This window comes from Sciurus carolinensis, chromosome 3 (genome assembly GCF_902686445.1).
Source record: "Sciurus carolinensis chromosome 3, mSciCar1.2, whole genome shotgun sequence".
Classification (NCBI taxonomy): Eukaryota; Metazoa; Chordata; class Mammalia; order Rodentia; family Sciuridae; genus Sciurus; species Sciurus carolinensis.
The window spans coordinates 119158824-119180329 of record NC_062215.1 but is presented as its reverse complement, the minus strand read 5'-3'; the positions used below and the strand labels follow the sequence as shown (position 1 = coordinate 119180329).

General features: G+C 39.0%; 1 protein-coding gene across 2 annotated transcripts in view; it reads left to right on the top strand.

Annotated features, from left to right (window-relative positions):
• Positions 1-21506, top strand: part of Lrp2 (LDL receptor related protein 2) — a 192046-nt gene that overhangs the window by 153771 nt on the left and 16769 nt on the right. For both annotated transcript variants that reach the window (XM_047547019.1, XM_047547018.1), the window contains exons 57-68: positions 350-478; positions 1437-1556; positions 2721-2837; positions 6235-6351; positions 6984-7121; positions 8707-8829; positions 10997-11125; positions 14090-14221; positions 15157-15288; positions 17008-17151; positions 18544-18709; positions 20388-20516. In XM_047547019.1, the coding sequence (XP_047402975.1) occupies positions 350-478; positions 1437-1556; positions 2721-2837; positions 6235-6351; positions 6984-7121; positions 8707-8829; positions 10997-11125; positions 14090-14221; positions 15157-15288; positions 17008-17151; positions 18544-18709; positions 20388-20516 (1576 nt within the window). The remainder of the gene's footprint in view (positions 1-349; positions 479-1436; positions 1557-2720; positions 2838-6234; positions 6352-6983; positions 7122-8706; positions 8830-10996; positions 11126-14089; positions 14222-15156; positions 15289-17007; positions 17152-18543; positions 18710-20387; positions 20517-21506) is intronic.

Sequence of the window (21506 nt, the reverse complement as noted above, 5' to 3'; positions counted from 1 at the left end):
CCATTCTACAGATGAAGAAAGTGAGGCTTATATTAAGTGGACGATCAGTGGCAGTAGTTCAACTCAGGTTTTTAACTTCAAATCCTTTTATCCCCCCACAAAGTTACATTATGGAATAAATGAGGGGTACTGAGATGATGAGGAGTCTGAGGACTCTGTTTTTCTGCTGTGGGAAGCAGGTCTCACCTAAAACAGATGTGTGTCACCAGAGTCAGTCTGGTTGGTAACACGGTCATTGTGGCTTGTCAGCACTGCGTGTCCTCAGTGTGACAAAGGAAAGGTGTTTTGGGTGGCATTTCCCAGCAGGACTGACACTTGGACCTGACTCTGCTGTCTCCTCTCTTCTCAGTGGGCTCCGCCTACAGCTGCGACAACCACACAGAGTTCAGCTGTAAGACGAACTACCGCTGCATCCCACAGTGGGCCGTGTGCAACGGCGTAGATGACTGCAGGGACAACAGTGATGAGCAGGGCTGTGGTAGGAGGGCTGCAGGGGAGGGGGAGGGGACAGGAGCACTGAGCGTCCAGCGCCGTTGTTCCATTAGAGATGAGAGTGTTTTCCCCACATCGTGTTTCCTTTGTTTCCTTGAGAAAGGATTGTTCATTGATTCTTCTAAATGGCAGGTTGCATTCTTTAGAGTTATTGGAGAAATTTAATTTATAGCATCTGAAATGACATCCAATCCCAAAGGATGCTATAATTGAGAAAGACATTATTAAGATGTTATGAATTCGTGTAATTTCTCCAAATGTAGATTCCTTACTCAGACTTCACAAATTTAAATGATTTCTCTAATCTTATAGATTGATTTAACTTTGTGGAAGGGGGTGGGGAAAAGACTTGGTCTCCAAAGAGTAGATTGCCAAATTGGAATATTTATTATTTGATGATTTTCATATTCTGAGTGTTCTTTCTGACTTTCCATATCATCTATTGGACAACTGTAATCACTTAGGCAATACAAAAAGAATTTATGGGCAAAAGATCAAATAAATTAATAAAAGTTGTCAAAAATCAGGCAAGTGTTCTAAGTTGGAACCAAAGTGTCTGTGAGTACGTGTGTGGTTTAGTTGGAAGAGAGGTCAGGAAGGTAATGGGTTATTTTCATAACACTGAGTCTGAAACACTAAAAGCAATGTGATTAAGGTGTTCTGTTGACTGCCAGTATCATTTTAACCTCCCTTACCAGTTCTTTGTTGCAAATTACAAACTAGATGCCAATTTATTTTTTGGACAGTTTCAACAAAAGGGACTGAATCTAACTTCAAGCAGTAGGATGAATTCAGGTTAGCTGAAAGGGATTTGGACAATAAATAGTGCCTAAAGAATGTGGTAACATAATTCTCAGACTGTCTCACAAGCAAGCCAGGAAGGACTACTTTGTGCATTTCTTGACTGGTGGTTTATGGAGTCTTTGCAATGCTGTGCTTTTTAGAGGCAATGACATGCAATCCTTTGGGGGATTTCCGCTGTAAGAATCACTACTGCATCCCTCTTCGCTGGAAATGTGATGGGCACAATGACTGTGGAGACAACTCAGATGAAGAGAACTGTGGTGAGTGTACTTAAGTGTCACCAGGACAGGGGGGTGCTCTTTGTCCACATTCGACCTTGAAGGGTGGCCCAGCAACTCTTTGTGCTGGTTGGTGCTTTTCTACTTGCTCTGACTATAGACAGAAGCATCTCTTCCTAAGATGCTTATAATTAAGCTATGGGGGGAGGGTATTTATTGAAATCCATCTTTTGACTGCTGAATTTCTTATCTTCTTTTCTAGAAAGAACTTGAAGTCATTTATGATAAATGACTAATGTAGTAAGAAATAGAAAATCAGGACCAAGAGAAGTAGAGGAAGGAAAGGTGCTGGCCCTAGAACCCGCTTCCCCAGCTCTTTCCCCAAAATGGCCCCATAGCGGAGAAGAGAAAACTCATGTTTGGATGGCATCCTTCCTGGGGTAGCTGACTCTTTTAGGGGAGATCATGGTTAAATATCAGGCCAGGCTTTAGTTCCCCTTTACTAAGTGGAAGTGTGCCTGCAAGGAATTGGACAGGGAAGTTGAGGAAAGAAAGCCCAAGGGTTGGATCTCACCAAACTAGGTGGTTAGACCAGAATAATTGGATGTGTTTTGAAAATTTAATGAAACCCCATTCTGAGCATTTGTTATTGACTCATAATATATATTCAATTTCAAATTTTCTAATAGGAAATACATTTTATCTTTGGTTACCTTTTGGAAGTAACAAGTGATCACCATTTGCCATTTGCAGTTGAGAAAATTAGGATGTTGATTACACCTGCAAATTCCAGTCAGCTCGAATCTTCTTATGCAACAGGGTGATCCCATTGCACAATTGTTTGTTTTAAAAAATTCATGTTGAATCTTATTAGAGATTACCTAGGTTTGACCCCCAGCACCAGAGAAAGAAAGACAAAATACAGAGAGAAAGAGAGATTATCTAAAGCTTCATGAATTAAAAAACTATTTTAAGATCCAATCATGTTTGGATAAACCTCTTAAAGGCCATTGTTTACAGACTTGAATTGAGGCAGAAGGTCTAGTTTTGGATTAGGAAGGACCTGCCCTCGAAGACCTCTGGGACCTGGGATGCAGATGGGCAATGGGCACTGGGGGAAGGTCAGGGAGGGGTGACTAGCTCCCAATCCATCTCCTTTGTGTGACTCCCTGAGCACACAGATGGCTATGTGGCTTTCTCTTTCAGTTCCCAGGGAGTGTACAGAGAGCGAGTTTCGATGTGCTGATCAGCAATGCATTTCTTCTCGATGGGTTTGTGACCAAGACAACGACTGTGGGGACAACTCCGATGAGCGGGACTGTGGTAACTGTCAGGGGTTTTTGAGAAGCATGTGATAGACTCTCACACTGTGACAGCAGGGACTGCGAACTAGTGTTCATAAGGCTTTTTAGAGTAAAATGACTTTTATGTAATTTATGTAATATATAAATCTTAGCATAACGTGGTATATTGTGCTCTGCATTTTCTATGCTTTTTTAAAACTTATAAGTGTTTAGATCATAAGAGGAGAAAATATGAAACCATTTTTTAAATTTTTTATTTCTTCTTTGTAGTTATATATGACAGTAGTGTGTATTTTGACATATCATACATACATGGAATATAACTTCCCATTTTTGTGGTTGTACATGCTGTGTTATTACACTGGTTATGTATTCATATGTGAACATAGAAAAATTCTGTCCAATTCATTCTACTGTCTTTCTGATTCCCACTTCCCTATTCACCTCTGTCCAATCCAGTGAACTTCCACCCTTCACTCCCCTTTGCCTATTGTGAGTCAGCATCTACATATCAGAGAGAATATGTGGCCTTTGCTTTTGGGGATTGGTTTATTCACTTAGCATGGGAGTCTTCAGTTCCATCCCTTACCAGAAAATGCCATAATTTCATTCTTCTTTATGACTGAAAAATACTCCATTGTGTTTATATACCACATTTTCTTTATCCAGTCATATGTTGAAGGGCATCTAGGTTGTTTCCATAGCTTAGCTATTGTGAATTGAGCTGCTATAAACATTGATGAGGCTGCATCACTGTAGTGTACTGATTTTAAGTTCTTTGGGTACATGCTGAAGGGTGGGATAACTAGGTCATGTGGTGGTTCCATTCCAAGGTTTCTAAGGAATCTCCATACTGCTTTCCAGAGTGATTGCACCAATTTGCAGTCCCACCAGCAATGAACAGTTGTACCCTTTCCTCCACATCCTCATCAACATTTATTGTTACTTGTATTCTTCTTGATAATTACCATTCTGACTGGAGTGAGATGAAATCTCAGCATAGTTTTAATTTGCACTTCTCTAATCACTAGAGATGTTGAAGTTTTTTTAATTTATTTGGTGACTGTATTTCTTCTGTAAAGTTTCTGTTCAGTTCCTTTGCCCATTAATTGATTGGGTTATTTGGCTTTTTGATGTTAAGTTTTTTGAGTTCTTTATATATGCTGGAGATTAATGCTCCATCTGAGGTGCAGGTGGCAAAGATTTTCACCCATTCTGTAGGTTCTCTGTTCACATTCTTGATTGTTTCCTTTGCTGTGAAGAAGCTTTTTAGTTTGATACAATTCCACGTATTGATTCTTGATTTTACTTCTCGGACTTTAGGAGACTTGTTGAGAAAGTCAGTTCCTAAGCCAACATGATGGAGATTTAGACCTACTTCTAGTAGGTGTGGGGTCTCTGGTTAATGCCTATGTCTTTGATCCACTTTGAGTTTTGTGCATAGTGAGAGATAGGGATCTAATTTCATTTTGTTACTTGTAGATTTCCAGTTTTCCCAACACCATTTGTTGAAAGGACTGTATTTTCTCTAATGTATGTTTATGGCACCTTTGTCTAGTATAACTAATTATGTGGGTTTGTCTCTGTGTCTTCTATTTTGTACCATTAGTCTTCATGTCTGTTTTGGTGCCAATACCATGTGGTGTTTGTTACTATAGCTCTGTAGTATAATTTAAGGTCTGGTATTGTGATGCCTCTTACTTTGCTTTTCTCACAAGAGGATTGCTTTGTCTATTCTGGGCCTTTTATTTTTCCAAATGAATTTCATGACTGCTTTTTCTGTTTCTCTGAAGAGCATCACTGGAAACTTTAATAGGAATTGCATTAAATCTGTGTAGCACTTTTGGAGGTATGGCCATTTTGACAATATTAATTCTGCCTATCCAAGAACGTGTGAGATCTTTCCACATTTTAAGGTTTTCTTCAATTTCTTTCTTTAGAGTTGTGTAGTTTTATTGTCAAGGTCTTTCATCTCTTTTGTTAGATTGTTTCCCCCCAAAATTTTTCTGAGGCTGAAAATTTTTCTGTGAATGAAATAGTTTTCCTAATTTCTCTTTTGGTTGTTTCATCACTGATGTATAGGAATGCAATTGAATTATGACTGTTAGTTTTATATCCTGCTACTTTGCTGAATTCATTTTTGAGTTCTAGAAGTTTTCTAGTGAAGTTTTTGGGTCTTATAAATATAGATTCATGTTTTTGGCAAATAGGGATAGTCTGGGTTCTTCTTTTCCTATTTATATCACTTTAATTTGCTCTGGTTAGTTTCCAGGACTACGTTGAATAGAAGTGGTAAAAGAGGACATCCCTGTCTTGTTCCAGTTCTTAGAAGGAATGCTTTCAAATTTTCTCCATTTAGAATGATGTTGACCTTGGGTTTAGCATATATAGTTTTTACAATGTTGAGGTATGTTCCTACTATCCCTAGTTTTTCTATGTGTTTTGTCAAATGCTTTTTCTGCATCTATTGAGATAGCATGTGATTCTTGTCTTCAAGTCTATTGATATGATAAATTACTTTTCTTTTTTTAATTTTATTTTTATAGATTGCATTTTGATTCATTGTACACAAATGGGGCACAACTTTTCATTTCTGTGGTTGCACAGAAATGTAGGTTCACACCATTCATGTAATTGTACATGTATATAGGATAATGATGTCTGTCTCATTCCACTATCTTTCCTTCCCCCGTCTCTCTCTGCCTCATTTCCCTCTACACAATCCATAGTTCCCCCGTTCTTCTCTTACTCACCCTCTGCTTATGTATCATCATCCACTTATCAGAGAAAATATTCGGCCTTTGTTTTTTTGGAATTGACTTATTATTTCCATATGTTGAGCCAACCTTGCATCCCTGGGATGAATCCCACTTGATCATGGAACCCTATATGAGGCCATATTTAAGTCTCATTTTAGTTTAGGCATTCCTTAGAGCAGTCTTAAATCTACTTTGGCCTTGTAAACACACACACACGCACACACACACACACACACACACACACACACACACACACAGGTCTTCCTACTGTTGCACAGAAGGTCACCCTGTGTAGAGTTTAGAATACTGGGAGGGGAATCCTAAACACCAGGTGATTGCTACAGCTTTTTACTGATCACATGTTGGGTGTGAGGAAAATCAGGGAACATTGAATATTGGAGAATTCTGCTGTCTGAAGAAAAGCTGAAGATCTGGAGATGAGTTAATTGTGGGAAGATAGAAACATCCATCTCCCTGTTGAGCTGGGCAAGTGTGAGTTTGAGAGTTTATTCACCTGCCAGCCACAGCTGAGTGTTTGCTGTGCACCACTCTCAAGGGTTTGGGTAGGAATGTGATAAAGCACTTGCCACTCTCCACGTACCTAATACTTGTCTGAAAATGACAAGGCCTCCAGGAATGACAGTCTTTTCTCCTCAGAGCTGAGGACCTGCCATCCTGAACATTTTCAGTGTGCCAGTGGACACTGTGTGCCCGGCGCATTTAAATGTGACGGAAGAGCTGACTGTTTGGACGCCTCTGATGAGTCCACTTGCCGTAAGTACCTGACACTTGTGGTCCTGCTTACCTGAGCATGTGTATCAGGTGATGAGACATCTGTTAGCTATTACTCCTTAGATTAAAAGACTCCGCATCCACTGGTAATTATCAATTCACCTGGAGCCTGGATCCTTATATCCCTATATTTCACAGTGGTATTCAAGAGCATCTCATTGACAATATCTTTTATATATATTGACAATATTATATATATATATACACACACACATTCTTTTAGGTGTAGGGGGACCCAAAACCTTCATTTTTATGTGGTGCTGAGGATTGAATTCAGTGCCTCACATGTGCTAGGCGAGTGCTCTACCACTGAATCCCAACTCCAGCCCTGACAATATCTTGAATAGAGAATATATTAAATCATCTGTGTTACCAAAGTGTCTCTCTTTTATTAACTACTATACTAATCATTAATCAGATTAAAAGCATTTCAGATAAAGAAGATTCAGGCAATGAGTAGATTAGTATAAAGAACTTGAGTTGGATGTTGCAGGATGAATTAGAAGAGCAGGCTGTAATGGAGAACTGAGGGGGAAATAGTAGGGGAAAGCCTTCCTGAGTGAGTTCCTTTGTCTTATGATTTGAATGTGTCTCCCCCCACCCCCCATCTACAGCCACTCGCTTTCCCAACGGTACATACTGCCCCGCTGCTATGTTCGAGTGTAAAAACCATGTTTGTATCCAGTCCTTCTGGACGTGTGACGGCGGTGACGACTGTGGCGATGGTTCCGATGAAGAACTTCACCTGTGCTGTAAGAGGGAGGAGAGCTGGCTGAGAGGAAGTGGTGGTGTCTGGCAGAATCCACTGTTTCTTACATGCTGTGTGTGATTCTGGGGGACAGTTTTGCAATTTTTGAGGACAAGACATATGATCAGTATTGGTGCAATATCACGTGGTCTCCCTGCTTCAGTTCTCTAACCTGAGAACACTGGGCCAGCATTGATGGTTTTAAATGTTTCGTGGTCTTAGAAAACAATGACTTCAGAAGAAGAAACTCAGTGTGCATAAGTAGAGGCAGATCTGCTGTGCTCGAAGGCGAGGAGGGGCAGGGGGTAGATTGTGACCATTCTGCTCCATTCCACTTTTAGTGCCCCTTGAAATACCCTCTCCACATTCCTAGAACTTCCTGGAGCACTTTAGAAACTTTTGAGACTTTGTCCTTATAGTTACTTCCCTTTAATGTCATAATTCAAGGCCATCAGATTCCCTGTTGTTATGTGATACACATTTAAGTTTCCAACCAGTGAATTTCAGGTATGGGGCAGAATCAATGGGGGGAGACTGTCCTGGCCTCACATGTCCTGGCCTTAGCCTTGGTTCAGGTCTAATGAGGTAGAATCTCCAAAGATGGGGCCTGACGTGTGTATTTTTAAAAGCTCCTTACCTTTTTAGTTTAGTTCTTTGGTTGAACACTATTGATTTTAACAAAATGAATGAAAATGGAAATTACTTCAGTCAACTGGCCACACGCTTTTAGTCATTGTAGAAAAGCTAGGATGTTAGTTTTCGAAGTGTCCTTCCTGGACTAAGAATGCCATTGTCACTTGGGAACATCTGAAAAATGCAAATTCATAGGCCCTACCAGCAGTGGGGCTGATAGTCTATGCTCAAACAAGACTTCTAAGTGATTATGATGCAAGCTAAAATTTAAGGACATTGTGTAAGTAAAATTCCCGGTACAGGAGAAGGGTTCCCTAGAAACCTTCCCACTGGAATGCTTATGAGCTAGCTCCCAGTCTGTCTTAGCTACAGGTGGCTTCTGAAGTTCACTTCGCCTCTTCCACTCTTTCTTACACTCATGATTCATTTTTAGCCAAATCTTTGATTCTTTAAAATGATAAATCAAAGTATTTCCTTCCCTCCCAGAAAATTTCGAGTGTATACATTGTTTTGTCACAGTGGCATTCCGACACTTTTTGCCATCTCTTTCATTGTTGAGAACTAGCTGTTTCTTATTTTGTTTTTAGCTTGGTGATTCTTGAAAAATATATTAAGCCATGTAAAGTTTTCAAAGAAGTCCTTAGCAAGTAACTTTTCACAAGCCAAAATTCCACAGCTGGTAAAATGATGTTTTGGATAGGCAGCGACACACCTTTTTTTAAAGATGATCAACACTGCTTCTAATGTTGCACCAACCGTTCACAGCAAGTAATTCTTGGCAAAAATTGGTGCAGTGCCTTGGTGTATGCTGGATACTCACAATGTATTTGCTGATTGATTTAATCAAATGAGCAAATGTCTTGAGTGAACGAAACAAGCCTATGCTGGACTGATGTGGCAGTTTTAGATATTGACATTCATCTTCTCTTCACTTGTGATTTAATTTTTTTTTTCAGTCAGTGTTCCCTGTGAAACGCCTCATCGTTTCCGGTGTGATAATAATCGCTGCATTTATGCTCACCAGCTGTGCAATGGCATGGATGACTGTGGAGATGGAACCGATGAGAGAGAAGAGAACTGTAAGAAAAGGGAGAGGGAAACATGAAGGGTCCCCATCCCAGAAGGGACTCTGTGTCAGGGAGCATTTTGACAACATTCAACTTTATAGCATATAATCAGTTCCCAGAGTGGGATAAAAGTAGCAGTAAACTAATTCTTCCCAAGGAGCAGAATTTTAGGAGTTTTAGTACTTTTAGCTGCTGTCCATCACAGATATGTGTCCATCCTAAAATTATGCCACCAGGAGCACATGGTCTTCCTCGGTGCTAAGACAGAAGAGAGAAATGGTGAGGGCATACAGCTTTTTAACTTCCCAGGTCTGGAAGTGACACATATCACTTGCAGTCCATTGTTCAGAACTAGTCACTTGGCCCCAATCTACCTGCAGAGTGAGTTGGGAAATGCAGGGAAGTGTCTGGATATTTAGTGAGCACCAATTGTTTTCATCACTATTTACCCCTGTGCCATAAAATATCCCTTTATGCTTTTTTTTTCTTCCTTACACACACTCTTAATCCCTCCCTATGGGACAAATCTCATAGTCTCATTCAATAACTGAAACCTAGGAACTCTGGGTAATGAACCTTAGTGACTCCATCAATTTCAGATGGGGTTCCTCTTGGTGTGGAGACCCATAAACTAATAGCCTTATTTTATCTACCACCGTAGATAGTGGTAGAACAGAGGAATCATAGTGGAAATAAATGCTTCCATTGGAATGAATGAATTCATGGCTCCTTGCAATCACAGTCTTTAGCAGTTCTGAAACACCACAACTCTGAAATGATGCGTGCATGTGTCATGGTGGCACCTGTTGGAATAGGTCTGATCTGTCTGTTGTCCTGGAGGAATTAGTAATAACACTGCTTTCACTCTCAAAACTACATTGGCATGGAGAGTACATGATAGGGCCACCCTCTGCAGATACTGGGAAAGGCTCCTACAGGTGGTGGAGCTGCTCTGGGAGAGGAACTCCTATACCCATTGTTCCTTATTGATCTCGTTCTACCTTTTATCAGTTTTCCCTAGTCCATTTTCCTCTTCAAATGAAGAAGGAAGGGGGAATATACCCTCCTTAGGGATGGTACAGTTTTCTAAACTTGCTTTTTATTTGTAGAAGGCTGGGGACTCAAGAGTGTTTTTAAAGTCTGTCAGTCATAGTATGTTGGTTTATTTTGGTCATCAGTATCTCTCAGGAACTAGCAGGCATTTGACCTTCTTGCTTCCAGTCAGTTCTAAAATTTAATGACCTCACTCAGTGTTCCTTTTGAGACCTAGCCCTTAAATTTGCCTTATTTCTTTGCCTGCCTTCTGTTACACACCTTTGTATCAACTGATAGTCACTTATATTCAGGCCATCTTAAAAAACAGATAGTCATTTTATCCATCTAAGATGTTTTACTGGGACTGTGTGTTTTAAAACCTTTTAAACATCAGACTTTTAGTTAACTTTCCAACACTTCAAATTTCTGGACTTTTTTTCTTTCATTACTAATCAACAAATTTCCCCCTGAGCTTCTCTCTTTCTTATACTAGCTGGCCAAATTCAGGTAATGGCAACTAGTGTACGTTGCTACCATTCTGACTTCTAACCTCTTTCCTTAGATTGTCAAGTTCAGTAAGCATACAAGCTACCTTCTAGGTTTTCTGTGGTATAGCTTTATTGCATGCTTCTCCATTGCAGAACACACCTCTCCATCTTTTCTGCCTCCAATATCAGTTTCCTCTTTGTTTACCTTCTGACTGTTAAGCCAATATCAGATATTTTAGGTTTTTGCTTTGAAAATACCCTTCTTCTCTCATCACTCTGCTGCAACCAACAAATTTCAAAGTCTCAGTGATGAAACATAACAGAAGATTCATGAGAAGGCAATTTGTACAGCTCTTCACCCTTGGCTCTGCCACCTGCCATACATGGTTTCCAAGGTTGCTGTAGGAGCATAGAGACAATAGATACATGGGCTTTTAATTCCTTCTGCTCAAAGGTGACACATGTCACTTCCAACTCACCACTGGCTAGAACTAGTCCCATGGACATGGTCCCAAACTGGATGAGAGGAAGACCTGAAACTGTAGGGAAGTGTGTATTATTTGGTGAGCAATAACTGTCTTTGCCACAGAGGGAAACATCTTTTTTCACAGAAGACATTTTAACTTTAACTTGTTTAACTTGTTCTTAAATCACAGGTAGAAAACCAACCCCTAAACCTTGTACAGAAAATGAATTTAAGTGCAGCAACGGAAATTGCATTTCTCAACAATATGTATGTGATGATGTTGATGATTGCGGTGACCGTTCAGACGAAACAGGCTGCAGTAAGTTAACCGTATTTTTGTACTTCATTGTGCTAACTTAGTTTCATCTAATTACAGCATACACTAACTTAAAGTGGGTGATAACCACATACTTCTCTTGAATTTACTTTGTGCTTCAACCTGCAGTCAAGCTCATAGCTCCTTGTTACTGAGTATTTATCCTGTACCAAGATTTTATGCTAAATATCCTACAAAAGTTATCTCATTTCATTCTTGTAACACTCTTAGGAGTTGGATATTATCCACCCCCCATTTTTTTTTCCAGTACTGGGGATTAAACTCGGGGTCTCACTCATCGTAGGTACACACTCCACCACCAAGCTACATTCCCAGCTCTATTTTCCTTTTTAAAAATATGCAAATGAAGAAACCAGCTTAGACATTAAATAAATTGGTCATGTCTCACTGTTATTAAGAGATTGTGTCAAGATTTGAACTCAGGTCAAACTGCAAGTCACATTTAGAATGAAGTTATAGAAAAATCCTCAAATTCGAGGAGGAAACCCACAATTCCATGTGATTTCTGATCTTGTTGAGGAGTCTAGGTAAACACTAGACCCAGAACCTTTGCATCCCAGAAATCCTAATCACATATAGATATTGGGGCTGGGAGAAGATTACAAAGCCTGATCATACACATGAGTCCCAGAGAGGATATCCAATAATAATTGTCATGCATTTAGTAATATGAATGGGACATGACTACTAGTCCTACAGAAATTGGAAAGATCATAAGAGAATAATGCTATGAACAACCGTGGCAACCAGCTAGACAGCTTATGTGAAGTGGACAAATTCTTAGACACAAAACACTGAGAGTGGCTCAAGAAGAATAGAAAATATGAATCGATATATTTAACAATGTGGAGTTGTTATGATATCAGAATGGATCTTTACTGTAAAGCTTTTGTACATAGGGTGTGAAGTACATACTTCAGGGGCAACATTCCATCAAATGCCATTGTGCTTTTTCTTTGGGAGGGGTACTGGGGAGTCACTGTGCTTTATTTTGTGGCTATTTTTCTTTTCTTAAAATTCAGTGGTTTTAGTCTATTCATATTATATAAACTATTATAGTCATTGTACCCTAAGGGACCCTGAGATGTGGCTAAGATCCTCTTTTTGCATACTGTGGAGGACAGAAAGATAAATCTATTGTGATTTGAAGGAACTGAACCAGGAGATTCCACAGTTCCTTTGGCTAAAATATTCAGAAGCCTGTGACCCACAGGCCTTTCCTTTGACAGGTAGAGGCAGCTTGACTCCTTTATGGAGATAAATACCATGCCCCACTCCTTTATCTATGTTCATCCTTGCCAGCTTCTCTGTAAGACTGAGGTTTGTGGGTAGATGGAGACTGAGGATGAAAGAGGTACACTGATAAGAATGACAAGGATGAAAGCCAGATGCCAGGGACAGATATTGGTAGAGACAGCACTATGGCAACAATGAGCAATGAAGTACTTGGGTAGAGTCTGAACTGTGAAAAGTCCATCCGGGAGCATCTGGACCCTGGAATAGCAGGGACAACATGAGCCATTCACATAGGCTCAATGAAAATACAGTATTGGTTGATTTAACTATGAAAGTTATAAAATCTAGGAAACACATGAATAATTAAGAGTAGGGTTTGGGGTGTGGCTCAGTGGTAGAGCATGTCCTTAGCATGTGCAAGGTCCTGGGTTTAGTACCAAAAAGAAAATGTAGAAATCATTTGAATCCCATTACTAAGAGATCATACTCTTAAAGTTTGGTAAACTTTTGCTATCTTTTTTTGCACATATATGTGCACATATATATTTTCATATTTAACAAATTTAAAGAATATTCTATATTAGTTTTACAATCTTTTTCTCCATTTTATTATGGATATTTCCTATGTCAGAGTATCATTTGAAGCCTTGAATTTTAATGACTACATAAAAATCAATCATGTAAATAATCATAACTCATTGCTTCTAAGATGTACACTTATTTTTACTTTTAACATCTCTGAAATCAAGGTGCATCTTACAGTTGATAACATGCTGTGGTGTAAGTTCCAGACTTCTTCTATTTTAATGTTACATAAAACAATGGTGCATCCGGGATATCTTAGATTTGATACAATACACTATAACATAATATATTCCCTACTGTTGAATAGATATTCAAGTTGTTTTCAACATATTTTTTTACTGTAATGTTGTGATCCTTAAACATAAATCATGTTTTATTCCTTCCTGGGGGAAATTCATTAATGTGGACTAACTGGGTAAAAGAGTGAACTATCTTTACTTTTATTTATTTATTTTATGTGGTAGTGCTGAAGTATAGGCCTTGCACATGCTAGGCAAGTACTCTACTACTAAGCTGCATCCCCAGTAAAGTATGAATATTTTTTAAAACCTTGATATGTACATCCATATTGTAAAGTTCCCTTCCATGTACTAATTATGGTTCAAATATCATGTATGACATGACTATGCATTGTACCCTGGTCAACACTTGATGTGTGCGTAATGAATTGGTCAATATTTGGCAAATTGTAATCTTACAACTTTATTATATCCCTCTATTTGCAGTTTTGTTCTAACCTGAATCAGTGTCCCCTGTCTATCTATCTATCTAGATATAAGATGCTGTGTAGAATAGGATGAGAGATAGCAGAGGAGGTGGCAGTAGTTGCAGAGTCCCTGGCTTCATAGTTTTGGGGTCCAGGATTGGGCTGAGGGGTGAGCCTGGCAAGGCCTTGTGAAAGGGGAAAATCACCTCCAGGTGCTAACATTACATACATGTGTGTGAATGGCATTCAGGCTGTTCCCAGAAATTAGAATAAAGATGCACCCTGTCTTCTGGGGGCTTCTGGAAAGGGGTCCTCTCAAGATGCTGTACAGCTGTTTCCTCTGATACAACACTTGACTGTTCAGTTGGGGCTGGTTTGGCTTGTGCCTTCCATTTGTAAAGCTGGATTTCATTTTTCAGATATGGGAAGAGAAAGAACATGTGCTGAAAATCTGTGTGAACAGAATTGTACCCAGTTAAGTGAAGGAGGATTTATCTGTTCCTGTAGAACTGGGTTCAAAGCTGGTATTTTGGACAGAAACTCCTGTCAAGGTAGAGTATATTTCCTTCAATCCTTGTAAAGAGACTCTCATACTTTTTTGGCTTTCTGGCCATTTCCTTTTATTAAACCACTATTTTATTTCCTTAATGGGGCTAAACTCATGGTTTTTGGTCATCAAAATACCCAAGAATGCCAATTGCTTTTCTTTCCTGCATGCCTAGCAAAGTGTCTTGAAGCTCGTGTGTGTTCGAAATGTCTGTGAGATCAAGGTGAATGGTATAGACCTTGTTGGTGGTTGCTTATTATCTCAGTGTGTGAAAACAGCTAAAGACGAACACCAGGCTAACTGTCTTCATCTTAAGTCCAACACACCTATGTAGGTGAGGCATGAATGAGTTTTAAGGTGTGGAGTTGAAAGAAGCTATCAAAAATATCAGTGATGAGTATGATTCTAGGTGTCTTTTATTATGTGAATTTGCTGTGTTTAATTCGTGTGTCATACTTAAATGATGGTAAGAGTTCTTTTGCACGCTGATGCTTAAGAACTCAATTGAAAAACCAAATTGATGACTCTTGTTCCTGAAGCAAGTTGGCAGAAGGGAAGTGATACCAACAACAACACTTCAGATGCTTTCTGGGTGAAGATTTGCTCTGCTGTATTATGAAGCAACACTGCTTCGATTAAATCCTATCTTCCTTGCTGACCAGCTTTGGGACTTTGTGCTTAATGGTAGTAGTCCATACTTCATAAAGTTTTAAAAAATATATTAAGTTAGTAAAACAAAACAAAACAAAACAAAAACATGAAAAACATGTGAAACAGCATCTGAAACTTAATAAGTGGCCCTCAAATGTATCATTGCTTAATTTTCATCTGTACTTTTCTTGGTTCTTGTTACCTGCGAATATGATTTTAAACAAAAACAGGGTCTCTAAGGAATGGATGGGAACAGATGTTGCACACATGGTTTTATTTTGCCTGCAGATATCAACGAATGTGAGCAATTTGGGGTCTGTCCCCAGAACTGTCAAAACACCAAGGGAAGTTATGAATGTTTCTGTGCGGATGGCTTCAGGTCGATGAGTGCCCGCTATGGAGAACGGTGTGCAGCTGACGGTATGCTGGGCTCACGTCACATCTGTCATTGTTGGGGGAAGTCAATGCCAATGACTGCCTTGTACCAGGAGATGAACTTTTGACTCTCAGTCTTCCTGTTAACTGAACAGATACTTCTCTTCCAACAGCTTCCCAGTCTCTGTCCCCTACTCTCTCTCTTTTCCTGTCAGTTTTAAATGCTGACTATAATCTCCTACAAACACATAGGATTAAAACAAGAGTCAGGTGTTGTTTATAATTCTGGATTTAGCCTCTTGTCTACCTTAATATAAAAATTTCAAAAAGGGGACAAAATGTCTGAGGCCATGGAATCTAAGATGAGCACAAAAAACATTGAACTGGGGGCAAGTCCAGAGACACTCTGCTGCCCAACCCTTTGTAATTGTTCATGGACTATTGGTAACAGAGAGAAGGAGTCTGTTGCATTCATAACACAATCATTAGTTTATATTTTAGGTTAATGCCAGTATTAGAGAATCAGGCCAGGTGGAAAGCAGTAATAAGTACCAGACTGCAGTGACAAAAAAGAAGGAATATAAGTCAGAGGTTTTATACACCAAATTTCAGACATCTGATCTAAATCCCAGTTAAGGGGTCTGTGCCTTTATTTTGGATTTAAAATGTTTAGTAGAGTTTAAGAAACTTGTCCTTTCATTTTGTTAATTCTGGGCAAATGGATATTTGATATATTCACATAAATTAGGCTTTTAAAGCATATGTTTGACTTAAATAGGACAAAATATGTAAGTATCTTATCCTCCAAACGTTTTTGACAGTGAATGAAAACCACAGTGATGGCATTTAAACAGTTGGTCTGGTAATTAAGCAGCAAACTTTAAGCTGTTTAAATCTTTTAACTAAGGAGATCACTGAAATAAGTTAGAATATTCATATAAAACATAATGTCAGGATGGAGGAAATATATAAAATGAACTTTTAGAAGTTACTTAAATTGCATTTGATTGACATTATGCAAGTAGATTAAATTTTTGAAATTCTAGACAAGCATCTTGGGATGAATCATCATTGAAAACTGCTGTAGGTGATTTTTTTTTTTTTTAATCAAAAACAAGCTGCTTTTTTTCCTCACTAGCTAGAAGCTAAACTGGGTCACAGAGATGATTACCTGCTAAAAGAATCATAAAATCTGTCAGTAAAGAGTGAGAAACAAGAAGTTCCTGGTAAACTTTTGGTGAGGCTGTGAATGTTATATCCCTTCTGTGAGACTGAATGTCTATAATCTTGTCTGTCTTAATGTCAGCAAATAAAGAAAATAAATTCACTGAAAATGAGGGCTCTCTGTAGCAGTCACAGCCTCATCTTGCTCTAAACTGTCATGAGGACACAGAATGAAGAACTGATAATATGCCTAAACAGAGATGTTAGCTTTTCACCTGAAATGGGGATGAGAATGTCCACAGTCAAGAATTTTGGAACCCAGTTGTATAGTCAGCTTTATTGATTAATAGACATGGTCAGATTCCTATGAAAATTCATGTTTTTTTGTTTTCTTTTGTTATTTGTTCTTTTTAGATATACATGTCAGTAAAGTGTATTTTGACGTATTATACATACAAGGAGTGTAACTTATTCTAAGTAGGATCCCGTTCTTGCAGTTCTACATCATGTTTTTTAAAGCGGGGAGGGAATGCCTTTTATATCCTACTTTATATTTTAACAGTTCAGGTTGAATTCAAACAAAGTAGCCTCTGTTTGCAGGTAACCCTCCATTGTTGCTGCTGCCTGAGAATGTTCGAATCCGAAAATACAATATGTCATCTGAGAAGTTCTCAGAGTATCTTGAAGAGGAGGAACATATCCAAACTATCGATTATGACTGGGATCCCGAGGGCATAGGTCTCAGTGAGTATAAACTATGTCATCTGTCACTGATAATAATTGATTTTATTAAATATTTAGATGTTGAATTGGGGGGAATTTGTTTTTCAACAAGTGGATTTTGTTGCACAAGTGGAAGAAAGCTCTGGATGCCTTACTGTGGGCTTGAGTTCCTGCCAACTTTTCCCAACTTTGCTTCAAACCTTCCCCCAAATCTCCTTATCTCTTACTTTGTCTTTCCTGGTGCAGCTCCCATTCTTTCCTAAAATTGTGCACTTGGGAAATTTCTACTAAGACCTCAAAGTTTCAATGCCATGTCCTCTGGGACATTGTAATTCCTCCTGGTGAAGTTGTGTGAGTGCACCCATGAGCCTGCAGCATTGTATATGTGCTTCGACCAAAGCACCTGTGACACTGAGCTACATAGCTAGTGGTGCACATATTTTTCTCCCTATGCCCTAACTATGTGCTTCTGGAGACAGAGAGTTCATTCATTTATTTATGCCTAGCTCCCAACCTAACTAACATCTAGCACAGTGTATGTGGTGGGTATTTGAAAAGCTTAGTTGGTGCAGGAGAAAAGAAACTATAAAGCCTACCATTGGGCCTCTCATGGCCTTATATGGGAGGTGGTAATGGGTAAGAGTCAGAAAACTGGTCTTCTCTGTACCTATGGCTCATCTTCTCTCCTTGTCTTCCTCATTTATAACTTCGAACAATTATAACCATTCTCTGGATCTCGATTTGGTATCTGTAAAATAAGAGTAGTCGTCTTATTCTTTCTACCTACCTCTGAGACTTATTTTGAAGGTTGAATTAGATAGTTGATACAAAATGCTTTGAAAAATATTAGTATCTACATCAATGTAAGATTTATTATTGTTGTATTTCCACATGTAATATTGTTGTATTTCATGCAAACAAACAATAAGTTTTTCAAGAAAGGTTTGTATCCAGAAAGCAGTAGATCATCAATATATGCTTTAAAAGTCAGTCTTCCTGTGCTTTTAAAATACTTGCTGTATATTGTCCTTTCATCTATACATAAAGAAGGACTTCTCATCTTCATTGCTCTTATATTGCCACTGATACTGCATATGACTTTAAATTCTCAACAATCCTACCTGGTTTTTTAATAATTCTGTTTTGGAAACTAGACCTGAGAACAGATAGATTCTAGATCAATATTTTAATGAGTTACCCTCAAATAGAGATGACTAGGAAAATATTAATAAGTTGTCTTGAGATATTTGTAGCAAATGGCTCAAATATGATAGGTTTTTGAGGTTGAATCATATTGATGTAATTGAATTATTAATATTATAAAAACAAAGGGAAGTAGAGATGCTGATTAGACCCCATTTCCTCTCTTACTTGATGTTCTTCATATGAGACTGGCATGTGTCTTCCTTGTAGGTGTTGTGTATTACACTATACTGGCGCAGGGCTCTAAGTTTGGTGCTATCAGACGTGCCTACATCCCCAACTTCGAATCTGGCAGCAATAATATCATTGAGGAAGTTGACCTGGGCCTGAAATACATAATGCAGCCAGATGGACTAGCAGTGGACTGGGTTGGAAGGTAAATTTGCCACACATCTCCTTCTTGCATGTTCTGTCTTCCTGCCTAGAGCTCTCTGCTGCTCACATTGGCATATGACTCAGTTTGGGGCCAGGAATGGGTGTGCTCAGCTGTTGGTGTCACTTGGCAGTACCTGGGCTTGTCCTAGCCCCAGCAACCTCCTCTGCTTACCCCAGTGTGTCATGTAAACATTATCATTTCCTGTTTTCTATGTGCGCCATGAGAAGGTTTGGGAAAGCACCCAGGTTGAGATCCTGTATCATATGGAATAGAGCTTTCTTGCTGACAGAGTTCTGGATTCCAAAATTCTTTCAGTTATGGCAGTACTGTTCATATGGTGAAGCAAGGGAATAGCCTCACAATTCTCCAAGCAAAGCAGTTGAGATTAAGCTGTTTTCTCTCTGGTAATTATCTTGTTTGGGGAGGAACAAACCACATCTTGAGTTTTAGCAGGCTAACTCTCTAGAACTGGTTGAGAATTTGAATTTCCTGCTTCATCTTTGGGTTTGAGTTAAAGGAGGCATCAGTTCTGTTATTTTCTTTTAGACCTTATCATACCATCTGGTTCTAGTATTCCTTTTAGGGACCAGAGCCACCCATTTTGGATGATCCCTAAGTCAGAACCCACAGGAAGATGCATGGGATGCAAACCAGGGTGGGAAAGTTATTCAACTCCTTCTTCAAGGAGGTTGCTGGCACTAGCGTGACAGTGGGGGAAAGTAATAACATGCAAAGGAGCTCGAACATTCATAGCACCCCCTCACCCGACCCGTGTCCTTGAAAATGAACTAATAATGGAAAGATGTTTGAGAGGAAAGCCTCAGCAGCTCACTGCCCTCCTGGAGAATGGAGACTCATTTGCAGTGTAAATTCATTCTCACCTTTTTACAAACCCTTCTGGTACTCTTGGAAGACTTGAGCTTCTCTGAAGAAGTTAATTGGGTCCCCACTGCGCCCGCAGGCTTACAGGAGACTCACTTCAGCATTTTCTGTGAGGAAATGGGGCCTCAGAGAACTGTTAGTGAGTCAGAAGCTTGAAACTCTAGACATTTAACACTTCTTTGGAAAACCAACCAGGCAATAGCAGATCCTCTTGTTTGAAGTGTTACCTGTTTCTCAGCCTTAATGAATGAGGGAATTAAGAAATTGTGGCAGCTCTTTTTGCCTGTAAGCTACTGACACCCACAACCTTAGAAGTGGAAATAAGGTCAGGGTGGCCTTGCTGACTTGGTTAGTTTGAAATGCTATTTCCACTCATCTTTGGAGCTGATGCCAGATTCCTATTGATTCCAACAGGGGCTCTTTGCTGAGGAGGAAATAGACTAATGGGCAGCCAGACTTATGCCTTATGACTTCTACCTGAAGCACATGTCTTAGAAAAATGCCCAATGTGAGATCAGCCTGACCTCTGGCATCTGCTGCAATTACTGATCCTCGCTGATTCAGCTGCTTTGGCCAATCATTCTTCCATGTGTAACTTTCCAAAGATGCCCCCTTCTCTGAAAAGATTAGGGCATTCCTGAGAGAGGGGCTCTATGCTCTGAATACAGTTTCAGTATCTCAGGAGCTATCTTGTTGGCCAGAGCTGCCAAACTAAATTTTCTCATCTTCAAACCTCTTCCCCAGAAATAATCAGTCTAGATTTTTCCCTTGTTTTTCTTTGTCCTTCTGAATTTAGGCACATTTACTGGTCTGATGCCAAGAACCAACGAATTGAGGTGGCAAAGCTTGATGGAAGGTACAGAAAGTGGCTGATTACCACCCAGCTGGATCAACCAGCTGCGATTGTTGTGAATCCCAAACTAGGGTGAGTACTTGAAGGAATCTTTTATGTTTGGGATATTCTCCACTGGGTTTTCATAAAATTACACGTCTTTAAAGATTTTTTTTTTCCAATTGCACTGAAACTGTCCTCTGATATTTTAGAATGGAATTTATGACTGTTTAAAGAATTATAATATGCCCTGGGATCAGATAGGACCAATCATTTCTGAGGGAGAGATTTCTTTGAGAATATACCTAAGAACCTTTCTGGTTATATGAATTCCTTGTCCAAACTTTAAAATTCTTTGCAGTTTGGGTTCTTTACTTCCTTAATCAAAGGTTTAGTAGGAGTTGTTTTTCCTTTCATTTGACTATTTTGAAAAGTAACCCATTCTTTGACATTCAGCTGGGGATTTGGTTATATTTCACTGAACATAATTAAACATTTATTTCTCCAAATATGCAAGTGCATAAAATAACACATGTATAAATATGTATTATTGATTTATAGAAATGTTCCAATTTATGGTTTATATGAACATCATCTCAGCATGAGAACCAGTTTTGTCATTTTTCTCTGCATTTCAAGACATTTATTTGGGAATAGATCAATTGATGTTTACTTATTTAATTTAGCCTCAGAGTAGTAACTTAAAAAACATTTTTTTTTGAATAGCCCCAAACACTTCCCATATTTGGACAAGACCAGTATGACCCCTCATAGATACTCCAATAACTGTATATGAAACACTACAAGCTATCATGACTTTCATTTTGTTACATTCAGTGTTAAATCATGCCTATAGAAATTTAGCAGTGACACTTGAAAAATGCTTGCCTGATAAGATAAACCTGTGATGTGGACTTGTCCTCAACATTAGTCTTTCCTTCTTGTGTCTTGCATATGTAGTACCTTAAGAGCAAAGAGAAGTTCCTTATCTACTGAAGACTTTACTGAAAAGTATAAAAATATTTTCACTTAGCACCTAGGTCTCTGTGAAAAACTGTTGATTGCTCTCTTGGTAATGCTTCA